The sequence below is a fragment of the Pleurodeles waltl genome, chromosome 3_1 (assembly GCF_031143425.1).
Source record: "Pleurodeles waltl isolate 20211129_DDA chromosome 3_1, aPleWal1.hap1.20221129, whole genome shotgun sequence".
NCBI lineage: Eukaryota > Metazoa > Chordata > Amphibia > Caudata > Salamandridae > Pleurodeles > Pleurodeles waltl.
Genome location: NC_090440.1, coordinates 1,281,967,379 through 1,281,990,220, shown reverse-complemented (window position 1 = coordinate 1,281,990,220; position 22,842 = coordinate 1,281,967,379). Strand labels below are relative to the sequence as shown.

The 22,842-nt window shown below is 40.5% G+C and overlaps 1 protein-coding gene across 2 annotated transcripts in view; it reads right to left on the bottom strand.

Moving 5' to 3' along the window:
• EPB41L5 (erythrocyte membrane protein band 4.1 like 5) overlaps positions 1-22,842 on the bottom strand; it is an 873,454-nt gene that overhangs the window by 671,178 nt on the left and 179,434 nt on the right. For both annotated transcript variants that reach the window (XM_069224616.1, XM_069224615.1), the window contains exon 4: positions 6,104-6,146. In XM_069224616.1, the coding sequence (XP_069080717.1) occupies positions 6,104-6,146 (43 nt within the window). The remainder of the gene's footprint in view (positions 1-6,103; positions 6,147-22,842) is intronic.

Here is a 22,842-nt window from a genome sequence, read left to right as displayed (position 1 = left end):
GCAAGGACCAGCAAGAAAGAGATAAATAGATACTAGTGGATTAGAGAGGCCGGAGGTAAATTCAAGATATGGGATTTGGCGCATGGATATTTAATAGAGCAGACTACGGGAGCAGCAGAGATTTGGGCATCAGCATTCCTTGTTTTACAAATAAAGTACTGTGGACTCTCCAAAATTAGGTCAAATCTACGTCCGCATATTGTAATGTAGGGAGAACACCATACTAATGAGCAAAGACCCAAAAGGTCTCAGGGGTGTAGAATTCCTATAGCCAGATGCCCAGGACATATTTTTTTTAGGTCAAGGACAACAAATGTTCATGTTTATTTTTTCCTTGGGAGAAGTAGGCCCAAAACCCCCCGCAGCAGAAACCCTTTGCCTGCCAGTTTACAGGGAAAATAATTGTCTGAAGTTGAGTTAAGATTTGTGTCCATATGTTAATGTTGTTCTAACTTGTATTAATGGTTCATTAATGCAAAGCCTTTATTATTAGGCTATTTGACAAAGTAGCACTGAACAAAACTACTTTGTGTGCCAATATGCTCCCTGTGGAAGAGCAGAATGCTATCACTGACAGTAAAGCCAGCAGACAGATGAATAGAGAGTGGCCCAATTCTTAAAGAAAGTCACATAAGTGCACCCAAGGGATATGTCTTTGTATTAGTGCAGAGTTATGGCTCTCATTAAAAATTTACAGAAGTAGACCACGAAATAATACACCTGGAAAATATTTGTACACTGTATTCTAGCACGAGCAAATCTGCATGTGTAGATTTGCTCATTCGAAAACATTTGAGTGTTTACAAGTTCCCTTTCTCTCCCCACCAACCCTTGAAAAACTTCCACTTCTGCCCCTGCCAGTAATAAATTTCCCACCTTTCTGAGTATGGGAAAAGTTTAGAGACAAGCTGGTGAAAATCCTTAAAACATTCGAGTTAGTAGGCTTGCACAGACTCAATGGCATTCCAGACCTGAAACTATTAATTACTGCTTCCTCCAGCCCCAGTAGGTAGATCTGCAGAAAGGTGGTAAAAGAAGGAAATTATTAATATTCAAGCCCTAATCAAAGAGGCTATTATCAGAGCTCTTATATAATGAGATTCCTGAGTTGCCGTCGCACTACATGGCATCAAAAGGATATTTTAGAGGACACGTAGATTTATGACTCATGGACAAGTAGCTATTGTATTTAATTCCACATTCCCAAGGCCTACAAAGAGTACTCAACAAATTGGAAAATTATTGTTTCAAAGATAAACTGGAACTCAACCTTGAAAAAACAAATTTGATAGTAATAGGGCTGAAAATTAAAAAGCAAGGTACCTGGTTTATTACTAAAAAATGGTTGAAATGCAATTTCACTTACATCAGGCATAATGTTTGATCATCACAGTTCCTTTTTTGGAGCACAAAGCCCTCTTAACTTAAGCCAATTAATTGACCTTAGCTTTCAAATCATAGTACTCTCTTGAACATTAGAGACAGCTTTAACTTGTGGTCAAGCACCATATAGAGCTTAAAATTTAGCAATATCCCTCGTGTCACAAAACTTATCAAGATGTGACAGTTTAAGTCGATGAAAGTTTAAGAGTGAAATACTAACAGAGAAAGCTGTACAGACACACAATTTAAATATGCAATTGCTTGAATTTCAGAGTTTAACTTAGGTTCCTTTTGAATTAAGTCACGTTAGGAGTATAAATGTTAAAATGTAATTTAGACTCTAGACTAACAGGGCATATAGAAACAATATTGAATTTGTTCTGATTGGTAAATTATTAATGAGTTTAAAAATGTGTGCAAATTGAGAAAAATGCACTTCTCTGCTGTACGTCATGAAATTCAGTAACAAAGTTTTACCTATTTTGTAATGGATTATTTATATTGATTAAACTTTAATGCTGAATTTATACGTTTGCATATTACATGTATTTCACTAAAACATATTAAATGAATTAATGTGATTGTGTTAGCATATGTGAGGCCTGCAGAGCTTGCATTTTGCAGTCACGTATAAGTGTTGAATTATTATCATTTTTTTAAATAATGTGTTTAAACATGGAAAGACGTATTCATTTGTCCTTGGAAACAGAACATTGCAGGAACATGGAATGAACTTGTATAAAAAAAATATCAACCCTGGTTGGATGTACATGGAAGAGAGATATTCTCATGACAGACCTGGGAAGAAATTGGACTGTTTCAATTTGGAGCCATACAATTATTTTCCATCGGATGATGTTTATTCAGCGTGACATGAACTAATACTTTTGACTAATCCAAATGTTTGGTTAAGTCTTAAATATTGGACATTTGACCTTTGATCAGTCATGAGGAGTCTGCGTCATTTTCTTGAGCAGACCTATGTAGACACAGACGTTTGCAGATGCCTGGTTGACCTGATGAAGATTCCTTGAATGCTGTACCCTTGGAGAGGTATCTTTCTCTCTGCCAATTGCCCTTACCTTTGAAATGCCCTTTTTAGATTCAGAAATCCTCTTATTTTCTCCTTTAAGAAAACACTTGACTGAGCTTCTGAGATGCTGACCCTTTCCACTTATCTTTACCAAATTTAGTTAGTGACCTGTAGTCCAAAATTATCTTTTTTCACATTATTTTTGCCTTTTTTGTACTAATTGTATTTTGTCCGCTTGTGCTTTACCCACACAAATACGTCCCTAATTTGGTTAGCTCTAGGTTTGACCTGAGCCCAGCCAATGATTGACTCTGTTAACTCAAACTTGAACGATGATTGTTAACTCTGAGCAACTCGATATATTAGTGTCCCAGATATTCTTACTGATGTTATGTCTTATTCTTCTTTAATGCTTAGCTTTATTAATATTAGTTTGCCTGAATTCATTTTGACATATTGGGCAACCCTTGCTGATTATGTATCTTTGTAACTTGGTTGTACGCACTGTCCTTATGACATTGAGCTTATGTTTATAATAAATCTTTTAACTTTATTTCTGACTGGAGTTTTCCTTCTGTGGCACATTAGTCATGGTGTCCAAATAGTTTACGCGGATATTGAAATTTTGTTGATGGTTCAACCACATTACTTACTGGGTCAAAAGGTCCATCGACCTCAGTGAGCATGCGATTCCTGCGGAGGATTAAATATGCTACAACACACATTTGCCCAAGTCCTGAAAACAACAACTGTAAAATTGTATAGAAATACTTTCTGCCTACTACTGAACACCTCCCAATGCTAGATAAGGTTGAGATTTGTGCTATGCAATCCGTTGATAGAAAGAAAATTAGCATTCGTCAAACTACTGAATAACATAAAAAACACTAATATCAACACATTGAGACATTATAACTGGTATGAAATATCAAAACAACGCACACCTTAAAAAAATTAAAGATATGATTTACTGCAATTAGAAGATCTTTGGGTTTAAACAAAAATCCATAGCTAACTAAAAAAATAAATGAAGATGGCAATGAAGATAAACTCTCTTCTCTAAACAGTCCCACGCATGGAATATCAATTCATACAAGCTGCTCCGTTCAGGAATAAATGTGTTAAACCTATAGAATTAAACCAAATCTAACACAGATACAACATCAAATTGGTAAGTTTCTATTAAGAAACAGAACTTTACCACAGATGACAAAAGGTCCTAATCCATTTTGTAGATTGTGCTATTTGCATTTAGGAAATGTTATTCCTATGCCCCAATTTTAAGCAGGAAATAGGTTGTCCCCTTAAACCACTTTTTATTGCGATGAACAATAGAACTGGAGGCTTAGCAGTGATTGTGTGCTTATATGCCCCATATATTCAACTCAATTGCAGGTACAGTAAATCTTCTATAGTAGATGTACAGGAAAACATCCATCTAAATCTCAATATTTTTAACATTTTATGTACTTTTGTTTTTTTAAAATGACAATTTTATTCATGTGCTTTTATAATACTGTAATGATTTTTATCAAAACAAATATTTTTTTTCCGCAATAATAGCAGCTGCACTCTGGCATTGTTGAGAAGACCAACCTGGACTCCATTTCTGCGCAATTGTTCCCATTCTGATATTGTCATTATTTTTTTTTTCTTTCCAATTATTGAATTAGGGAGTTATATTCCATTAGATTGGTTCATCCACTGGCAAGCAGCTAGATGTTTTCGCAATGGTATTGGTGTGTTCTGCACAAGGTCAGGTCTCCACACTGGGTGAGAACACTAATCAGTAATTCAGGGTAAGATACAGTGCCCAGAACTCCGAGCTTGCCAATTCATATCAAGATTTTGAATTGTATTCCTTACTGCTAAATTTGAATACAGACCCCCTGCTTTCTTTTTAAATGTGAGTTTTGTATATATAACCAAAGGTTATTTGGGGAGCCAAAATTAAAGATTTGGCATTTACAACCCAAAATATTGATGGCAGCCCTTTTGCCAGTTAACCTTACTTCCATTCGGTCTATAATCTGCCATATCCTTAACATTTCATTTTCATTTAATAAAATACCACATTTGCTATGTTTTTCCCTAGAGAGGTTTTAAACTTTCTTCCCGTTTGCAGTATTTAGAAAGTCACTGTGTACTGGTAACCCGCTAAATTATGATTTGACAAAATCTCAAAAACAAACAAACTGTGGGAGGACGTACACCATTAACACTAAATACATTAAGTAATAACTTTAATGGTTTGTTGCAGATACTGTGAAATAAAAGATCACGTCTTTGTAGCCCCTAATTTATGATGAGACCCGACTAAAGAACAAATGGGAGTTGCTCTTACATTTGCATTAATTAGGTTATATTAGCCATGCTTTAATTATAAAATCAGCCCCAAAACTCCAATAACTTAATAAAATGGTTTTTGATTGCTCTAATTAATGTTTATTTACAACATCTTCAAAATTCCACGTTTATGCTGACTTGGATATTTTCTGAACGCTGTTAAGATCAGATATTTTCTAGCGCCATACCCAGGCCAAAATTTAAAGCAAGCTTAATTAAGTTTCATGCACACAACAAGAAAAGACCAGAAGTTTACAGTTTGTGTCCACATTAGAGCACTCAATCGTAAACTCTCTCCTCAAGCTAAATATACATTTGCCCTTCCTCTGACATTTGAAATGAAAACCCGATTGGACACACAACAGATGCATATAAAAAAATGTTTCTAGTGATAACTACGAATCCACCATTAATTCAATCAGGGTGGAAGAGAATGCTGGCTCTGGGTAGAAAGTATCTAGGAGAGGGCTTGGTGGGGTTGGGGCAGGAGGAAAAGCTGTTAATGGCTGGAGGACAACATTTTTTTTTTACCGTTGTGGACAAAAGGTTACTGCAGAGAAGAGTGGGGAACACTCTAGTAAGAAAATAGTTACTTAGCTGTAAGTAACAGTTTTACAGATTGAAGCTGTTTTACATTCATAAATTGGGTTTTACTACATGATTTAATGGTTGGATTTATAAATTTCTTTAAACAAATACATAAAGTTTTATCTTTGTGCATGAACCAAGGGTAGGGAAGATATGACTCACTGTGGCATTCATCATAACCCAATAATCCTCTTGTAGGTGACCGCATCCTCAGATCCCTTTTTCTGCTAGCAAACATTTTAGCTCATATCTGTGTCTGCTATTGCCATTAAAGAATTTGTGGTCTAAAGCAAACAAACAGGTGTTTTATAGCTTCTTGAACAGGCATGCTTCAATTTGATTTTCTTTGCCTGTAAACAACTGTTCACTTGCAACAAATCACTGTCTAACTCCTGAACACTACTGATAAAGACAATGACGATAGCCTAAAGATGAATGCATTGTAACAGGCGCAAGAGGTATATGCAACTCAGGCACTCACATGCATGGAAACTTGCATATAAAATATATGTAACACAGAATACAGGCACTTACAAGATTATGCAGTCTGTTCTCCGACATCAGCACTCCCATCAGTATCGTGCCTACCTACTTGCCATATATTTTTACATTCAAGAGGCACAGAGAATTCATTGACATAAGCCATTAAACTTTTGTGATCTGAGGATTTATGAAACCTATCAATGTATGTCAACAGTTGCGGCCAAGAGGTTCCTGCAACAGATAATGGGGAATACTTTGGAGAAGACTTACTTTTTACTTGTTTTTTGATGCTTTTGGTGTTGTCCAGCCAATGCTGAAAGAAGTAAAAATGGAAATAGTTATTTCAACTAAGAAAATAAAGCAGAGGACAGTCTCTGAAGTACTGTACTGATTTATGTAACACAGAAAGCTTGAACTCAAAGTGTTTGATTCCCTTTAGAACTGTGTAGGAACCAAAATGTCATGCAAGACCAAACTAAGTACTGAATCGTCATAAGCAAGAGTGTAAAAAGCATTCCAGAAGCAAATGTGTAAATAAGTCACTGCCTGCCTTAGAAGCAGTTTCAGGAGTACAATGAATTCAAAGAGCAACACTTAACATTTTTTTCAAAACAGCAACTTGAGCGAGGCAAACTTGTGAGCGTGGCCATTCACAGACCCCTCTTAGACCCTTTTCTTTACCTGGGTCTTCGGAGCAGGAAAGGGCTATAATAAAACACCTGCGGAGGGTTTAACAAATGGAAGATCGTCAGTGTTTAGTGGAGGAGGGTACAGAAGCAGGAAAAATAGTTTCCCCGAGCAGGAAAAAAACTGCTTTTACCCAACGCCCAGTGTACTCCGCTTTGAAACCTGAACTGAGGAAATAGCATTTAAGCAAAATGTCTCATGACATACCCCTGAGGAGTCCTGGAAGGCAGTGACTGGTGCAGTCTTCAAAGCACAGTTATTAGTCTGGACTCCGCATTACAAAAAGGTAGCTTCTTTATTCAGAGATTAGGGTATGTTTAATAACATCAGGTTCCGTTATAAGTTACATATATATGTACAGAATATCCCATCAAGGCAACTACTTCTCCACTCAACCGCTGGTTCAAACTAGTGTACCTATACGAATAACACTCCAAATGGCATTACATCCCATGCAGAATTAATCTCATGGTGGTGCAGGTACACAGAACATCAGGAGAGCACTGCAACAAAATGTTCTAGTTAGAGAGAGGGGTCTTCATAAGGGACTCTGGAATCTTTCGTGTTCAAAGTAAGTGCTTTGCTTTATGTTATACTAAATTGCAACCAAGTTTGACCAATAGAATATTATACATTATTCCTTAAATGAAATGTTAGGCTGCATGGCTGCTCATATTCTACTTCTTTGGAACCACTGAAGTACAATCATAGTGTGGTGTCTTTATAAGATTGAAGAATGAGGTAGAAAAACGCATTGTTGTTCTTATCACAGTAAAATGCTGATGTCTGGTATTTAAAAGTTAATATATTATTAACATTCAATACTATTGACCTGGTGCCAAGACAAATAATTGGTTTCGAACATGCATAAAAGGAGAGCTAAAAGGATTGTGTAAACTTACTGTGATAAAGAAAGTGATAACGTGTTAATAAAATGATACAAGATCTATATTATTTGTTTCAAGTAACTTTGCTTTTAGGGTTTTTGGTCTAAACCAAATAGACATTAATTTCATTAGGAAAATTACGAAAATAAATTTATAAAACATCCATACTTACAACTCAAAGTTATAACTAAATTTTGAAACCCTATGACTAAAATCAACTAAAAACCTTTTTCCTCAAGAACGTTGCCTAGAATCTAAGCTAAATCAGCGCCTTTTCCGTCATGTTGAATTGATCCCTAGTATAAAGCACCTTAGGTAAGAACAGGGCTTCCAGATGACATACAGAGGTATCTTTCAAGTCGTATAGAAATTTAAAAACCTGGTGATATAAAATTCTCCATTTAAAAAAGTGGTTTAAAATACAATTTCCTGTATGCCAAGTAAAATCTGCAAAAAATAACAATATGCCTAGAGGTCTGCTCTGATTTATTATCGCAAGGGGACCCACCCATCCTTGATGGGGAATTAAACCATATGGTGAAAGATGAGGAGATGGAAGCGTCAAGAGTATTTGTGGTGGGTATTGTGTGTAAAAATAAGGTACTGTTTGCATCCGTTCAAAGCAAGATAACTACCTACAGATATCTTAAGAGCGTCTCTCTGATCCCGGTTCTCATGACAGATTCTGAATGAGTGAATCCTTAGATTATTTTTTTTTACGATACCCTATGATGGACTTCAGTGGCACCCAGGGATCCCTCTCAGTCTGTCCTAGACACTTCAACTTATGCCTGACATACTGCAGCCAAGGGATTTTAGTGGGGTGGTCAAGGCCAAAACAGTCCCATAATGACTGATCTGGTGAAATGGGTTCCTCCTTAGACCATACGGAGGGCCATAAAAGGAGGCGGGGGGGACGCATTCTAACCTATCCACAAGGAAGTCCAAACCCAATTCCCAATGGATAACGGAGTCTGGCATCGAGCGGGGGACGGATAGATGTCCCCTGAGAACCTTGTTCTGTTGCTTCTGAACGGTTTTATTATCTCTCACCCCCAGATAACTGCACAATATGTATCTTTTGAAATGGTTTTAGCACCTTATAGGGCTCGCATTTCTCTGATAGTTCTGGAGCCTAACTTGGTAGCAAACCTACAAAAAACTAAATTATTTCTAATCATATTGGATATACACATCTCTTTATGTTGTTTCCAATCTAAATTTAAAGAGAGCTGTATCCCTAGATAGTTGAATGTTATGGAAGATATTTGGCCTGCCCCTTGTTTGGCTGCAACACATAATGGAGGTTTTAACTATATTTATTTTCAAATCTCTTTTATATAATCACAGAAACTATTCATCAGATTTTGCAGATTTCTTGTAGTTAAGGCTAAAATAGCTGCATCGTCAGCAGAATGGGAATTTGACACCTCCCGACTGTAGGGGTTACTGCACCTACTGCCTGCATTGCGTACTCACACCATTTATATATAGGAAAAAGGGGAAGGGAGCTATAACACAACCCTTTCCTTATACCTCTCCCTATCTCTAACAGGGGGGAGGTGAAATGAGCTCTTCTCCCTTAGTCCCAAAATAGACTTTAGCCCTGAGGGAACGATGAGTGATAGCAACCAGGATGGGGATTCCTCCTGCCACATTTAAAGTTTTAGTCAACAGTGGGGCCCATAGGGTCTCATTTGATTTATAAATGTCCATTGGTATCCCTTCTGGTCCAGGGGCCTTTCCCTTCAGACTTTTATAAATCACTCGTCACTTTCTCCAATGTAAAAACCATAGCGGATATTTATTGGGCTGCTAGAGGCAATTGGCTTACCTCATTTACTTTTGTGCAAGAAAATATCGTGCTAAAGCAGGCTACCCATTGCGCTGGTGTAATAGAGGATTCAAAGTCAGGACACGTTCCCCTTGACGAACAGTGAGGCGGCGTCAATTGTTTGCCAAAACAAGGTACTATCCTTGGTTTCTGTGGCCTGTAATAGGTTCTCTCAGGCGTCCTTTTGCAGTTCTTTCTTTCTTTGAATTATAGGTTGCACTAGCTTCCCACACCCCAAGGGGGTCCCTCGGCTGCTGGTGTAATAAGTCCATGAAATGCCTCCCTGCTCTTGAGCATTCGTGATGAAATCACCCTCGACCCTCAAAATTTTGGCCTTTTGGCTTCCCAGTCAACAATCGATTGATTTAGTTTGAAATTTACATATGTGCGTCCCTGGACTCTTAAAGGTTGTCTTCTAGTGCAAGACCTATTAGGAAGAGGTCCATGTTTTCCGTAACTAAGTATTTTAAAAAGCTATAGGGATCCACATCAGCCCACTTAATTTTGGTACCGCTCATACCAGATGGTGTAATGTTCTCTTTTTCCTGCATGGTGGATTTTCATTGGATTATATTTCATAATTAGATATTAAGTACCATTTTATAAGGGTTGTGAATAAAATGAGCCATAGCGTTTCCCCTAGTATTGTTAAACCCACAGACCTATCTGGAGCATGCCGTGATGTTAAAGTCCCTGGCCCCAATTATATAATAGTTATTACTTGACCGTTAAAGGAAGTTAAGATCGCTTTCAAGAGATTTAACTACATCAAAAACATGGTTCTAGAAATTAATAACTAGAATTTTGGGGTTACCTTCTAAAGAAAACAGTATAATTTGGTAGTACGGGGATGTTAAGGAGTTGGCCTTTGCTTCTGGGAAACAACTAGTGGACACAAGAGTTTGTAGGCCTCCCTTAGCCCTTCCCAATCTGGCAGGCACTGCAGCAGTGCAGAAGGACAGGCCATTAACATTTACTGGATTCGTCGACCATGTCTCTTGGATGCATACTATCCAGGAACTCTTGACATTTTTTTACCCAGTCCTCCAAGTCCATTTTATTAATCAGGCCAGCAATATTCCATTTGATAGCAGTTTTTACCCGGTCCTGGGGAGGAGGAAGGTCGGCCAGGAAGTCATTCCTGTTGACCCAGCTCTGCATGAGGCAAGAAAGTGTTCGAAATGGGTTCCGGGTAGCAGGTGGACATAGGAGCTAAAGGTATGAGCCTCTGCGGTCTATAGAAGCAGCCCAACAGTAGTTCCTCTATTTCTGTGGGTGGTTGCCTAGAGAAGTGGATCCTTGCCAAAACACCCTTAGTAACTGTCCTGTCTTTAAAATTGATAACAATACCTACCAAGCCCACTCTTCTACGAAGTTGACCCGGTTGAGTAATAGACTAGGGCCCTCTTTCTCCCATTTATCCAGTGTACCACCTGGTTTAGCAGATGGTCATGGTCCTCCCTTGTTTCCTGCTTCAGTAGGGGGTCACCTTTGAGTATCATCACATACAGGGATGCTTGGAGAGGATGCTGCAATATAGGAAGAGGGGGTGTGAACTGTGGAGAAGCTGGCAGGTTTGCTTAATGGACCCCGTGATGCCAAAGCTTGGTCCCAGTCTTCATTATCCCAATTGAATGATCTGTGGGAGTTAAAGGACTTCACCCTAGAATTATTCCCCCCTCCAAGTCAGCTGAGCCCCTGTGAGGACAGATCCCCTGATGGAGGTGGATTTAAAACACTAAGGGGCCCAAATGTGACGGATATCCTGCCTGCTGTGCCACAAGTCCCATTATATTCTATGGGACTTGTAAAAGCAATCTCTTCTGGGACAGGGTAATCCCCTCCACCAAGGTCGTAATCAGGCCCTGTCTTATCCGTCACAACCACACCACTATGCAAATGAAGCCGCATTAGGGGAAGAGGTGGTAGGAAAGTTGCCCTCCTCTCTAATTGACAATAGATTAGAATGTCTACCCTCCCCAGAGACCAAACATGAGTTAGTTTTTCTTCAATCTTCTCCAAGCGTGTTAGTCTGAGAATGAGGGAATCAGAGAGATGTGAGGATGCCCCTAATGATCTCTTCGATAATCCAGGTGGTTGGTCCCCCTCCTTCTTGCATTGTATCAGGCTTAGCTATTGTTTGCTTTATGTTATACTAAATTGCATCCGAGTTTACCAATAGAATAGGATTCCTTTTATGAAATGTTAGGCTACATTACTGCCCGTGTTCTAGCCCCTTTATACCGCTGCAGTACAATGATAGTTTGGTGTCTTTACAAAGAGTGAGATAGAAAAGCACACAATTGTTCCTTATAAGTTATATATATTATAATTAATTTTCAAAGCTATTGGCCTGGTGCTAAGACAAATAATTGGTTTCAAATATGCATAAAAGGTGAGAAAAAAGGGTTCTGTAAACTTACTGTGATAAAGGAACTGATGAGGTCTTAATGAAGTAATACAAGATTCACGTCTAGAAGAGCTATACATCTTCATAGTTGAAGGCTACTGAAATAAAGTGTAAATGTGATGTGTAGATGTAGAGCGAATGAGAGCTTTAAAGATAGTGATTTGATAACCGAAATTTGTGGACATTTCTAGGATGTGACACGCCATGCGTTATTATTTGATCATCCAATTTATCCGTTGGTATGAAGACAAACAATTTGGTTCTGACATTTATACACGAGATTATATATATATACACATATATATACATACACACACACACACACACACACACACACACACACACACACACACACACATACATACAATGTTACTCAGTCTTTTTGTTACTATGGATAGTGGACTCATTTTGATTTGTTTTTAATGGATTAGAGTTATATGGATACAGTTTTAAATAAAATGTCTTTATACAATGTCAACACTTCGATGTGCTGTATATTTCATTTATATTTTAACAGCCTTTAAAAAGAGTATGATCTCGATACATGGTGGCTGTTTTGGAGGTTGATCTTTACTGACTAAATGCATTTTAAAATTTTGAGTGCAATAGATGAGTCTTAACAATAAACCACAGAATTTTACAATGCATAAGTTAAGAGTTGAAATTTTTTTGGTAATTAACCTCCTGCTGAGGGCAAGCAACATAAATAATTCAATTAAAAAAAAAAAAATTAAAAAAAAACACACTTATCTCCTCTGCCGCGCCTCTTTACCACTGTGTTGCCGGGCTGGAGAAAGCCTACTGTACATGCGTGTTTTGCTCTGTGCACTCCCCTCAATTGCTTGTCACCCCCAATGTGCCTCCCCTTTTCAAGTAAATGATAATAAACACAGTTTTTTGTCTTTCTTGAAATGGTATTGCAGCTGGCACTGCTGGCAGGGTGGGCAACGCTCCTCTGCCCTAATGAAGGAGCCGCCCCTGAAGTTATGCATTTAATGTTAGGCCCCTAGGTTATAGCAACAACAGGTAGGTTCTGTCAGGGCCCCGCCCTCCCTCCAACAGTCCCTGTCTCCTAGTTCCCCTCCACACCAACATTCTAATACATCATTCACTCACGGCATTTCGAACACCAGCTTGGGCCTGGAGAGAACTGGGGGACAGAGAATACTACACACAGCTGTCTAGGAATTCTTCTATACATTTATATTTATTTGCAAACCTCTGAACCACCCGCCAAGAGCCCAATTAACTTTTCAACTGTCATACTTGTAAGTCTTGAAAGTGGTAACCATCTCACTTACATGAGCCAGACCTTGATAATTTTAATTCTGAATCGCTGCAAGGCCTCCCACTACTGCAGCTCATCCCATCTTATTTCTCTCAAAAACTGATGCAAAGTTACCGGCTAAGACTATAGCTAACAGACTGCACTTGAATCTACCTGTCTGAATCTGAGATCAATCAGGTTCTGTTCTGACTTGTTTCACATCTCTGAACTTGCACTACTTATGTGTAATTTATATTACAATGACAACCACTAACACAGGTTTCAATTGTTGGCCAGTTGTGCTACATGTCCAACTCTTTAAAATATGGATTTTGACTGATGCCGCAATCCATGCCCAGTCTTCTGTACCGGTGTCAGGCCGGGTTAGATCACGCTCCACAAAAATTCTGGAAAAGCAGAAGCACAATGCAGGGTTCCCACCATCTGTTGTCTTCCCTTAGGGATAGAGCCACTCTCCTATTCAATGTTCTTGAAGTAACTAACTAAGGCATCATCACTGGTTCTTTCACGAATTAATCACCCATATGCTCACGATGTGCTGTTGTAGGGCAATGGTGCTGCCACAACACTGCCTTTCGTCAGACTGTCAAAATTCCTTTTGCATGTAATCCGTCAGACACCTTCCAAGTATAAACCCTAAAACCAGATCTGAAAAAAGAATAGCAATCCAACCTTTGGACTCCACTCCAAAATCTCAGCGACCACCTTATGAGAAAAGAGAACCTCCTTGAATGGTCGATGAGGCAGATTTATTCCGAGTGACAGATCAATCCAATCGGAGGGCCTGCTATTTTCTATCCTGAGTGCCCCTCCAATCCTGGGGCAAATTTTCTGCATGTTCAATGCGTGATCAGTCTGATCAGTCCGTGTGAGGGTTGCTCACCCACTCGCCTGGTACCTGGCTGTCCTATCCGCCAGAGAGACATTTTAATTAACTCCAGACCAAGATGCTCTTATTATCACTCTACAGAAAGGGAGACGGTCTCCTAGCAGAGTAAGTCTTAGCTAAACACAAAGCTAGGGCACAGCCCAACCCACCAAGCATCTTCTAATAATAGGGAGAAGCACATGGAGATGGAATGCCTAGCATAAAGATACCAGTTCGGTTCACATTAAACAACGTCTCACCATCCTCACCCACTGAACCCATTGGTTTCCTATACACACATCCCACTGAGGGAGAAAGAACCCAGGTAAGGGAAACTGTACAGACTGCCATTAGGGAGCACCCACCCCCAAGTAAAGACTAATGCTGCCACCACTGTCAGTCTAAAACAACCTCTGTAGAAAGGGCAGTAGCCAGTCTCTACAAAAGAATGGTGCACTATACATGCCTCTTTGCCCTCAGCCAAGCTCAAGGGTCTCAAGCCATATAAACGAGAAGACCCTAACTGGGTATGCATGATTATCATGTTCACAGAGGTAGAGTTCAAGAAAACCTACAGTACTTTCATGTGACTTGTCAGGAGATCAACATAGGACTGGGAAGCACATTTTCCAGAGCTATGTAGAAGACTTCCCATCCCAACATTGTTTGTTAACACGTTTATTAATAAAAAAAGATTAGACCAAGGGCTTCTGACATATCTTATTCCTGTAACACAATCAGGCGCATGGGCTTTATCACTGGTTTGCCCCCATAACCAACACAGGTCTATTGTATTCCGCATAACGTTTTCCACAAGGAACCTCTTGGTCAAGAAATTCCAAATATGTACATTACAGTTAACAAAAAATACAAACCTTTCCTAAAATGGCATAACAAGGATTCTGAAAATACAAATCTTTTGCCTGAAGGCTTGTCACATTGTGTAACCAAAACCAAAATTCATGGCCTACTATGGTAATCTATGAGATTCCACATAGCAAAATCATATCTACATGCTTAAGTGCACTGTGATGACAATATACACTACTGACTTTCATATATCCTTTTCATAATTATTAAATCAGGCATACTACTTGCGGCATAAAATTCTTTAACAAACAGATCAGACCTATGGACTTGACCACAGGCTTGTCACATTAACCAACAGAATCATGTTGAAATGAAGCAATGAGAAACTGGAACAGGTGATCATATCCTCATTTAGTTTGAAAGGCATGAGCGCAGATGTGTTATCTTAAGAGGAAAGGCTGCATTGCACCATTCTTATTTGTTATGGGCTGACTTAATTTTCACTTTACGAGCCTTCTTCCTGATCAAGATTTTCGGGAAGAAACTTTGACTGACAATAGATTTAGTGCTGCATGGAAAAGGCCTTAAAAGTCTAATTCAAACAGTTCAAGTTTATGTTTCAATTCAAACAGCAAATGGGCTTTGTTTCTGTAGCTTGAACTTAAAATTTGATATGAAGCACATTTTATTGAATTGCTTTTTTGTTAAATAACCTCAAAAAAACGATTTTTAAATACATGTGTCTCGCTCTGTGTTCATTTTAAGCATATAGAGAGACCAATGTTGTGGTCAAACATTATCTTTAAAAGCCATTTGTTGAGTAATTAGATGTTTTCTTTCTTAATTTATGTTATATTATAGAACAATTTCTTGATAAGAAAATTAATTTTAAAAAAGGGTGACAATCTTGCAAAGCTAATGTCCATAATGTGTCACTGTTTTACCATTTTATGACTGCTACTGTGACTAGAAGCAACATGGTAGCAACCTATCACTACAATGATATATGTACAATACCATTCAGCGATGGCCAACCAGGGTGCTAGTTACTGTGCAGCGGTTAGGACAGGATTGACCCTTGCACGGTTAATGGGCCTAGTGTGTGTCTGCATGCAACTGTAGTATCCAGATTTTTCTTTGGCCCTTAGCCTCGTGGTAATCTAGCAGTGCGCAAAGGCCTTGGTTTGTCCTTGACAATCAGAGGTCTAGCACCTGTCTTGTCATCTGAAGGGGAATTCCGAGCATGACCTTGGAGCAGACAGTGGACTGGTGTCTACATCAAAAGTGATTCATCTAAAGTTTTAGTGGCAATCTACTATATTTAAGGTTATAGTGTGACCAGCCTTTTTTCTGTGTCAGTGAGTGTGTGGTCTACTGACTCCCTCACATAACGTTCCAATAACATATGATGAGCTAGACTTTTGCACTGGCATTCTGTCTGTATGTTGAATGAATGTTTGCACAGTGATTGTGTGATACAGATATGGAAGCAGTGCTCTGAGAATATTAGGCTGAATACTGAAGGCAGTGGGATCCATTATGGGGGTTTCTGATTTAGCATAGTACAAGGTAGAGGATGAAACAGCTTCCCCATCAGAGTATGTTTATTGCCTGCAATCCTGTGACTACAGCGTTAGAAAACAAAGTTAAGTGAGGAGGATGGAGGCAGGGCTTATTGGGATAGAAAAGTATCTTGCATGGTGATGGACGTGTATCCCTGCCCTGAGTGCCCCCAACTGAATGGTAATTGGATCCCTACTACAGATTTGTCTGCAATGGTTGGAAGAAACACCTTGTTCAAGTCAGCCCTGAAACAAGCCCCTATGAAGATAACTCTCAAGTGCAAGCTGACATTGACACTTGTCCCATTTGAGCAGGAATCCATGCTCCTGAACTAGCACTGTCTCCAATATCCACAGAAGCCAATTATTGAGATGGAGAGATGCCACCAGAGGGATCACCACCTTTGTAAAAAGACACATGAAACTGACTTCAGACCAAATGGCAGTATATTGAGCTAATAATTAATGTTGTTGATACAGAAGCATAGATACTGCAGGTGAACTGGGTACATCGGCACATGGAAGTAGGCATTCTGAAGATCCAAGGTGACCATTCAACGGTCCCTGCACACCAACAGAATAATCCTCTGAAGTAACTCCATCTTGAATGCAGTAGTTTGTGCAAACTGGTTTAGATTCTTGAGGTCCAACGCCATCCCAAATCCACCCGTGACCTTCTGAACCAGAAAGATGATGGAATAGAACCCTCAATCTCTGGATAAAAAAGGAAACCTCTAAAATTGCCTTCCTTCTGCAATAGGGCTGCAGCTTTCTCCTGAATTGCAAGCCTCTTCTCCTTTCAAGATGGCCAAGGGGTTGGTCTCATTCCTTAATCCAGAGGAAGGGACACAAACTATTTCCGGTAACCTAAACGGATCATCGACAACACCCAAGAGTCTAAAGTGGACTTAATCCAGGCAGTGCGAAAGAAACAAAGCCTGCCTCAGATCAGGGCAGGCCATCTCTTTGATAGTCATGAGCTTCGTTTCTTTGGAAATTTTGGCTTCTCCTGAACTTCCTGGGGCAAAACCTGCTCTCTTTGCCAGGATATTGGTGACAAGGAGGACTAACGAACCAAGAATGCCTTAGCTGAAGGGGGAAAGGATGCCTGTTTGAGATGAGAGGAGTGCTTCTTCTTCTTAAAGAGTTTATGCAACTTGGAATCATGATGAGCTCCAAACAGGTGGGACCCCTTAAAGGGCAGGTGTGGCATATAAGAGTCTTGGCCAGAATCCGTACACCAATCTTTGAGAAACAAATTGCGAGCAGCAGCTGACATCCCACATGAAAGAGAAGTGGCCCAGTCCACACAAGAAATAAATGTTGGACATGTATTTAACCTACTGTTCAATGCTCTCTAGCAAGGAAGAACATTCAGTCCCCTCTCCCACTGCCTCAAAAAGTACCTAAAAATATCAGATGTTAAGGACTGTGACACCTAAGTGCCATAGATGCAGGCTTTCAAGGCTAGGTGGCTCCAGAGTAAATCTTTTTCAAGGAGGAATCAACCTCATCAGTAAGATCTCGAATAACAGTCTTCAGTCAGAAAAGCGCACGCCACCAGACTAGGCAACAAAAGGATCAATCCGGATCGAATCAGGCAAGACCGTCTGCATATCTGTAACCTGATACTATTTAGTCATAAATCTCAGCAGGGAAATCCTATGCAGGGTCCTGCCATTCTCTGTGCAAACCTCCCATGACATCCAGATGCAAATGGAAATCCATCTGCACAGATTGCTGAAACTGTCAGAAAAGGCCACAACCTAATGAAGATAGTTCAGGAGCTTCTTCACACTGAAACCTCGTTTTGTTTCAAACGCACCAGACGCTCAGGGAGCAAGTCTTTACTAATATACTTTCCCCTATGCTCAGGCTGCTCATTGTCGGAAAGAGGACACATCGGCAGAACCTTCCCCAAAAACTGGCCTGGCAGCACTTTTGGCACATTAAGTTCCAGCAGCATCTCCTTGATAAGCCTTCTGAAGCGCTCATCCTACCCCTCCCTAGCAGCTCGCTTTGGAGGAGGAAAGACTTAAGAATCACTGATGGAGGAGGACTCAACAAGCCTCCTTTTACAGGAAATGTTTATCCATTCTAGGGAGCAACCAAATGTCCATGACCCAGAGCAGAAATCAAATATCAAATTAAATGTCAAATATGTAGAATCCACCATCATCGAAGTAGCTCAACACATTAAAAAAAAAAAAAAAAAAACACAACACTAAGCAGACTTACCACGACACGCAGCTTGAAGTACTTTCCCTGCCCCAATTTCCAGGATCACACACGTGTGCTCATCCCTTGGTCCCGTGAATGCATGGCGAATAATCTGGAAGAAGCCCTGCTCTTTCCGTGTCCATATTCGTAGCGTCGGTAAACACCTAGCAAGTCCGTATGATGAAGGAACATCACACCTCTCTTCTCCCAGTGCCTAATACAAAAAGAGGCCACCATCGGGTGAGTTATTCCTAAATGCGGACTCCTACCTGGTGGGAGCCGAACATCCTTAGTTCTAGTCTTGAGAAAGATAGAAGAAAGAACAGGAGGAATGTGGGGTAACGTGTACCCTTATATGCTATTGTCTATGGGATGGACACTTTTTTCAAGCATTTCCTGTTCTTTTTTTCTGTCTCAGGAGGTGAATTCACCTCATGAGTAATGAATGGGATGGGGACATAGGTAACGAGCACCTAACTCACAAGTGAATGAAGAGGCACTTCGAGCTATACCGTATACCTAGTAGCGTTTACTATGTATATAACTCAATTTAAACTTTTTAAAGTGAGAATCTTTTTTCCCTACATTAATGGACATAATATTGTGATCATATTGCCCTTTAAAATGCTCCAGATTAAGATGGGATGATTTTCTACTGCACCCGAATAGGACTACTATCATAATTGGTCTGGAATTTTACAACACCACCATTTGCAAAGAATTGCCAAGTCATATTTGCTCCCACATGTAAATATGCATGTGAATGCATTTTTCATCCTTCACAGGAATTAAATGCACAGAGGTCGACAAATGTTTTGACCCAGTAAAATATGTGGTGAACTGCAAATAATTACTTCAATACCACCCCAATAATTTTAACACCATGACCCACGTGGCCACAGAAAGAAAACTCCAATCAGGAATCTAGTTCAAAGCTTTATTACAAACACAAGCTCAAAGTCATGTAGACCAGTGTTCCCCAACCCCCGGGCCGCGGTCCGGTGCCGGTCCGTGGATAAATCGCCACCGGGCCGCCCGAGGAACTTCAAATAATTTCACTGTGGCGGGCGGCCGAGGCGCAGAGCATTGCAATCAAAACAAGCGGGCCACGGTAAAATTATCAAACATTTACCGGTCCGCTGCGATAAAAAGGTTGGGGAGCACTGATGTAGACTATGCGTAAAACCAAGTTATAAAGATACATAATCACCAGGGCTGCCAGAGGCGATGAAATAAATTTAGGCGAACATTAACAAAACTAAGCATTCAAGAAGAATGAGTGTTAACAAAACTATCTGAGACATAAATAATGTGGTGCTCAGATTGTACAATCATTTAGTCAATTCAAATTCAATCAAGTCTATAATCATTTGCTGGGCATAAGTCAACCCTACAGCTAATCAAATTAGGGACATACATGTGCAGTGAGTAACACGTGGAAAAAATATAAAAATACCAAAAGGACAAAAACTATTTGGCAAAATAGAATAACTATGGACACTAAAGAAAAAACTAAGTAAGCATCAGCATAGTGGAGAGTCTAACCTAAAATGACATTTCAAGGGGCTGCGGCAAGTGGCAGAGAGGAAGCTATCTCTCCAAGAGGTACGGCATTCAAGGAATCTTCCTCAGCAAAGCATCAGGTCAGCAAGACGTCTGCAAGCATCAGGAGACATCTGGGGAACTCAAACTTCTGAAGGCTGACTAAAGTTCCAAATCCATTGATATTTCAAATCCCATAACGTTCCGATTGGTTCACTGACATCACTTCGGGTCACGCTAAAGAAACACTATCCAATAAGAATTAATTGGCAACTTCACTTTGCAACAGTTAGTTTGGTTCACAGGTTTTTACCATGGGATCATCTCAGTTCTGAGTGTGAGTACAAACAGTTAAAAAAAAAAAAAAACTATGCCATGTTACTGCAATATATACTTTTCAAGGCCAAATAAGCTTATTGTCCATGGTTAGACAATGGGCTTTTACAAGTAGGACTTTGCTTCTCATGGAAAATAAAATTGAAGTTAGACTTCACAATATGAAAAAAAACAATTTAACACATCTACATGAATGTGAAATGCACGAACTGTAGGTCTTAGTTATGCTAATGCAAGAAACTATAAAATGCATTGGAAAAAATACTTGTTAATAAAAACACCTGCTACGCAAACTCATTCATCATTAATATAGCAACGTAAGTAAAACATTTCATTATAAAAATTGCAAAAACGTCGTTATTGCATTACATTAAGTATAAGAGAAGTGCATTTTCTCACTTTCATTCATTTTCAAAGTTGTTACTCTTTCAACGCACCAAGAAACACCAGCCCTCTATGGTCCTGGACCCTCGTCAACAATGACGACACCATCAACACCATGGCCTCTATCCACTCCGGCTCCCCCTTGGACCTCTGCCCACACCAGATCTTCAACAAAGCCAGCGACATCATCGCCCCCCACCTCTGCACCATCATCAACAGCTCCCTCGAGACAGCCACCTACCCGGAAAGATGGAAACACGCCGACGTCAACGCACTGTTGAAGAAACCCAAAGCGGATCCAGACGACCCCAAAAACTACCGGCCCCTCTCCCTCTTTCCCTTCCCTTCGAAGGTCATTGAAAAAATCATGAACCGCCAACTATCCTGTTTCCTGGAAGACAGCAAAGCGCTCAATTCCTCCCAATCCGGGTTTCGCAAGAACCACAGCACGGAGACAGCACTCATTGCTGCCACAGATGACATCAGAACCATGCTCGACGAAGGAGAAAGCGCAGCACTCATCCTTCTGGACCTCTCCGCAGCCTTCAACACCGTCTGTCACCACACCCTTCGAACACGCCTCCACAATGCCGGGATCCGCAATAAGGCACTCGTCTGGATCTCTTCTTTCCTCTCCGGCAGAACCCAGAGAGTCCGCCTTCCGCCCTACCCGTCCAAGTCCTCCAAAACCATCTGTGGAGTCCCCCAGGGTTCCTCCCTTAGCCCAACACTCTTCAACGTTTACATGGCTCCTCTCACCAATATCGCACGAGCCCACCACATCAACGCAGATGACACCCAGCTGATCATCTCCCTCACGAAAGACCTCCACAATGGACTTCACGCCATCGCCAACTACATCGAATCAAGCCACCTCAAGCTAAACACAGATGAAACAGATCCTCATCCTCGGCAGCAGCCCGTCCGCCTGGAACGACTCCTGGTGGCCTACCTCCCTTGGAGCCGCGCCCACCACCCAAGTACGTAACCTGGGAATCATCCTGGACTCAGCACTCAGCATGACGCAGGTCAATGCAGTCTCCTCCTCCTGCTACAACACCCTCTGCATGCTCCGCAGGATTTTCAAGTGGATTCCCGTCGAAACCAGAAAGCCCTAGTCAGCAGCCGACTGGACTTCGGCAACGCACTCTATGCAGGAACCACGGCCAGACTACAAAAGAAAATGCAACGTATCCAAAACACCTCCGCCTGACTCATCCTCAACGTCCCACGCCACAACTACATCTCTGCCCACCTCAGAGACCTACACTGGATACCCGTATCGAAGAGGATTACCTTCAAACTCCTCACCCAAGCACACAAAGCCCTCCACAACACAGGTCTGGCCTACCTTAACGACAGACTCACCTTCCACCCCCCCGTCCACCAGCCTCGCCCTCGCCTCCGTCCCCCGCAGTCGCCGCACCACCGCCGGAAGATCTTTCTCTCCCCTTGCCGCCAAGACCTGGAACTCCCTACCACTCCATCTACGCCAGACCCAGTACCTCCCGTCTTTCAGGAAACGCCTCAAGAGATGGCTAATCGACCAGTAGCCCCCCCCCCCTCAAGCGCCTTGAGACCCTGACTGGTGAGTAGCACGCTTTATAAATTACCTGATTCATTGATTGATTAATCTTTCACTAAACAATAAGAATGCTAATTCAGTTCTACATAAGCTATTGCTATTAGTTTGGAGTCTAAATAATATTTTAACATCAACGTTAACCTTCTAGCACACGATTAAACAGGCATCAATAGCAAACTGTGACCTACAAGCAAAATACACATTTAAAATGTGTCAGTGCGTACACATTTAAAATACATGTCACTGTGAAGCCTCAATAGTAAGCTTAGTGAAGTCGAATGGTAACATTCATGCTATTGAAATAGACAGTTTAACCCCCAAAACCTTTGCGCCTTAAACCAAATTATACTTAATACCAACTATTTGTAAAGTTGGCATGAACCAACTTTAATAATGAGCTTATTGACGGATTTAGGTAAAAGGTCACCTCTCATACCTGACTGGCCTATATATATAAGGCAAGCAGGCAGTGCCTGGTGGGCTGGTCTGACAAGTCAGTATATGGTCCCTATTATGTTTTTTTTTGTGGGCCTGTTTTAAGGGCTGCTGGGCTGGTTTTTACTGTTGATTTCCTCGATATTAAAACAAACCGTGGA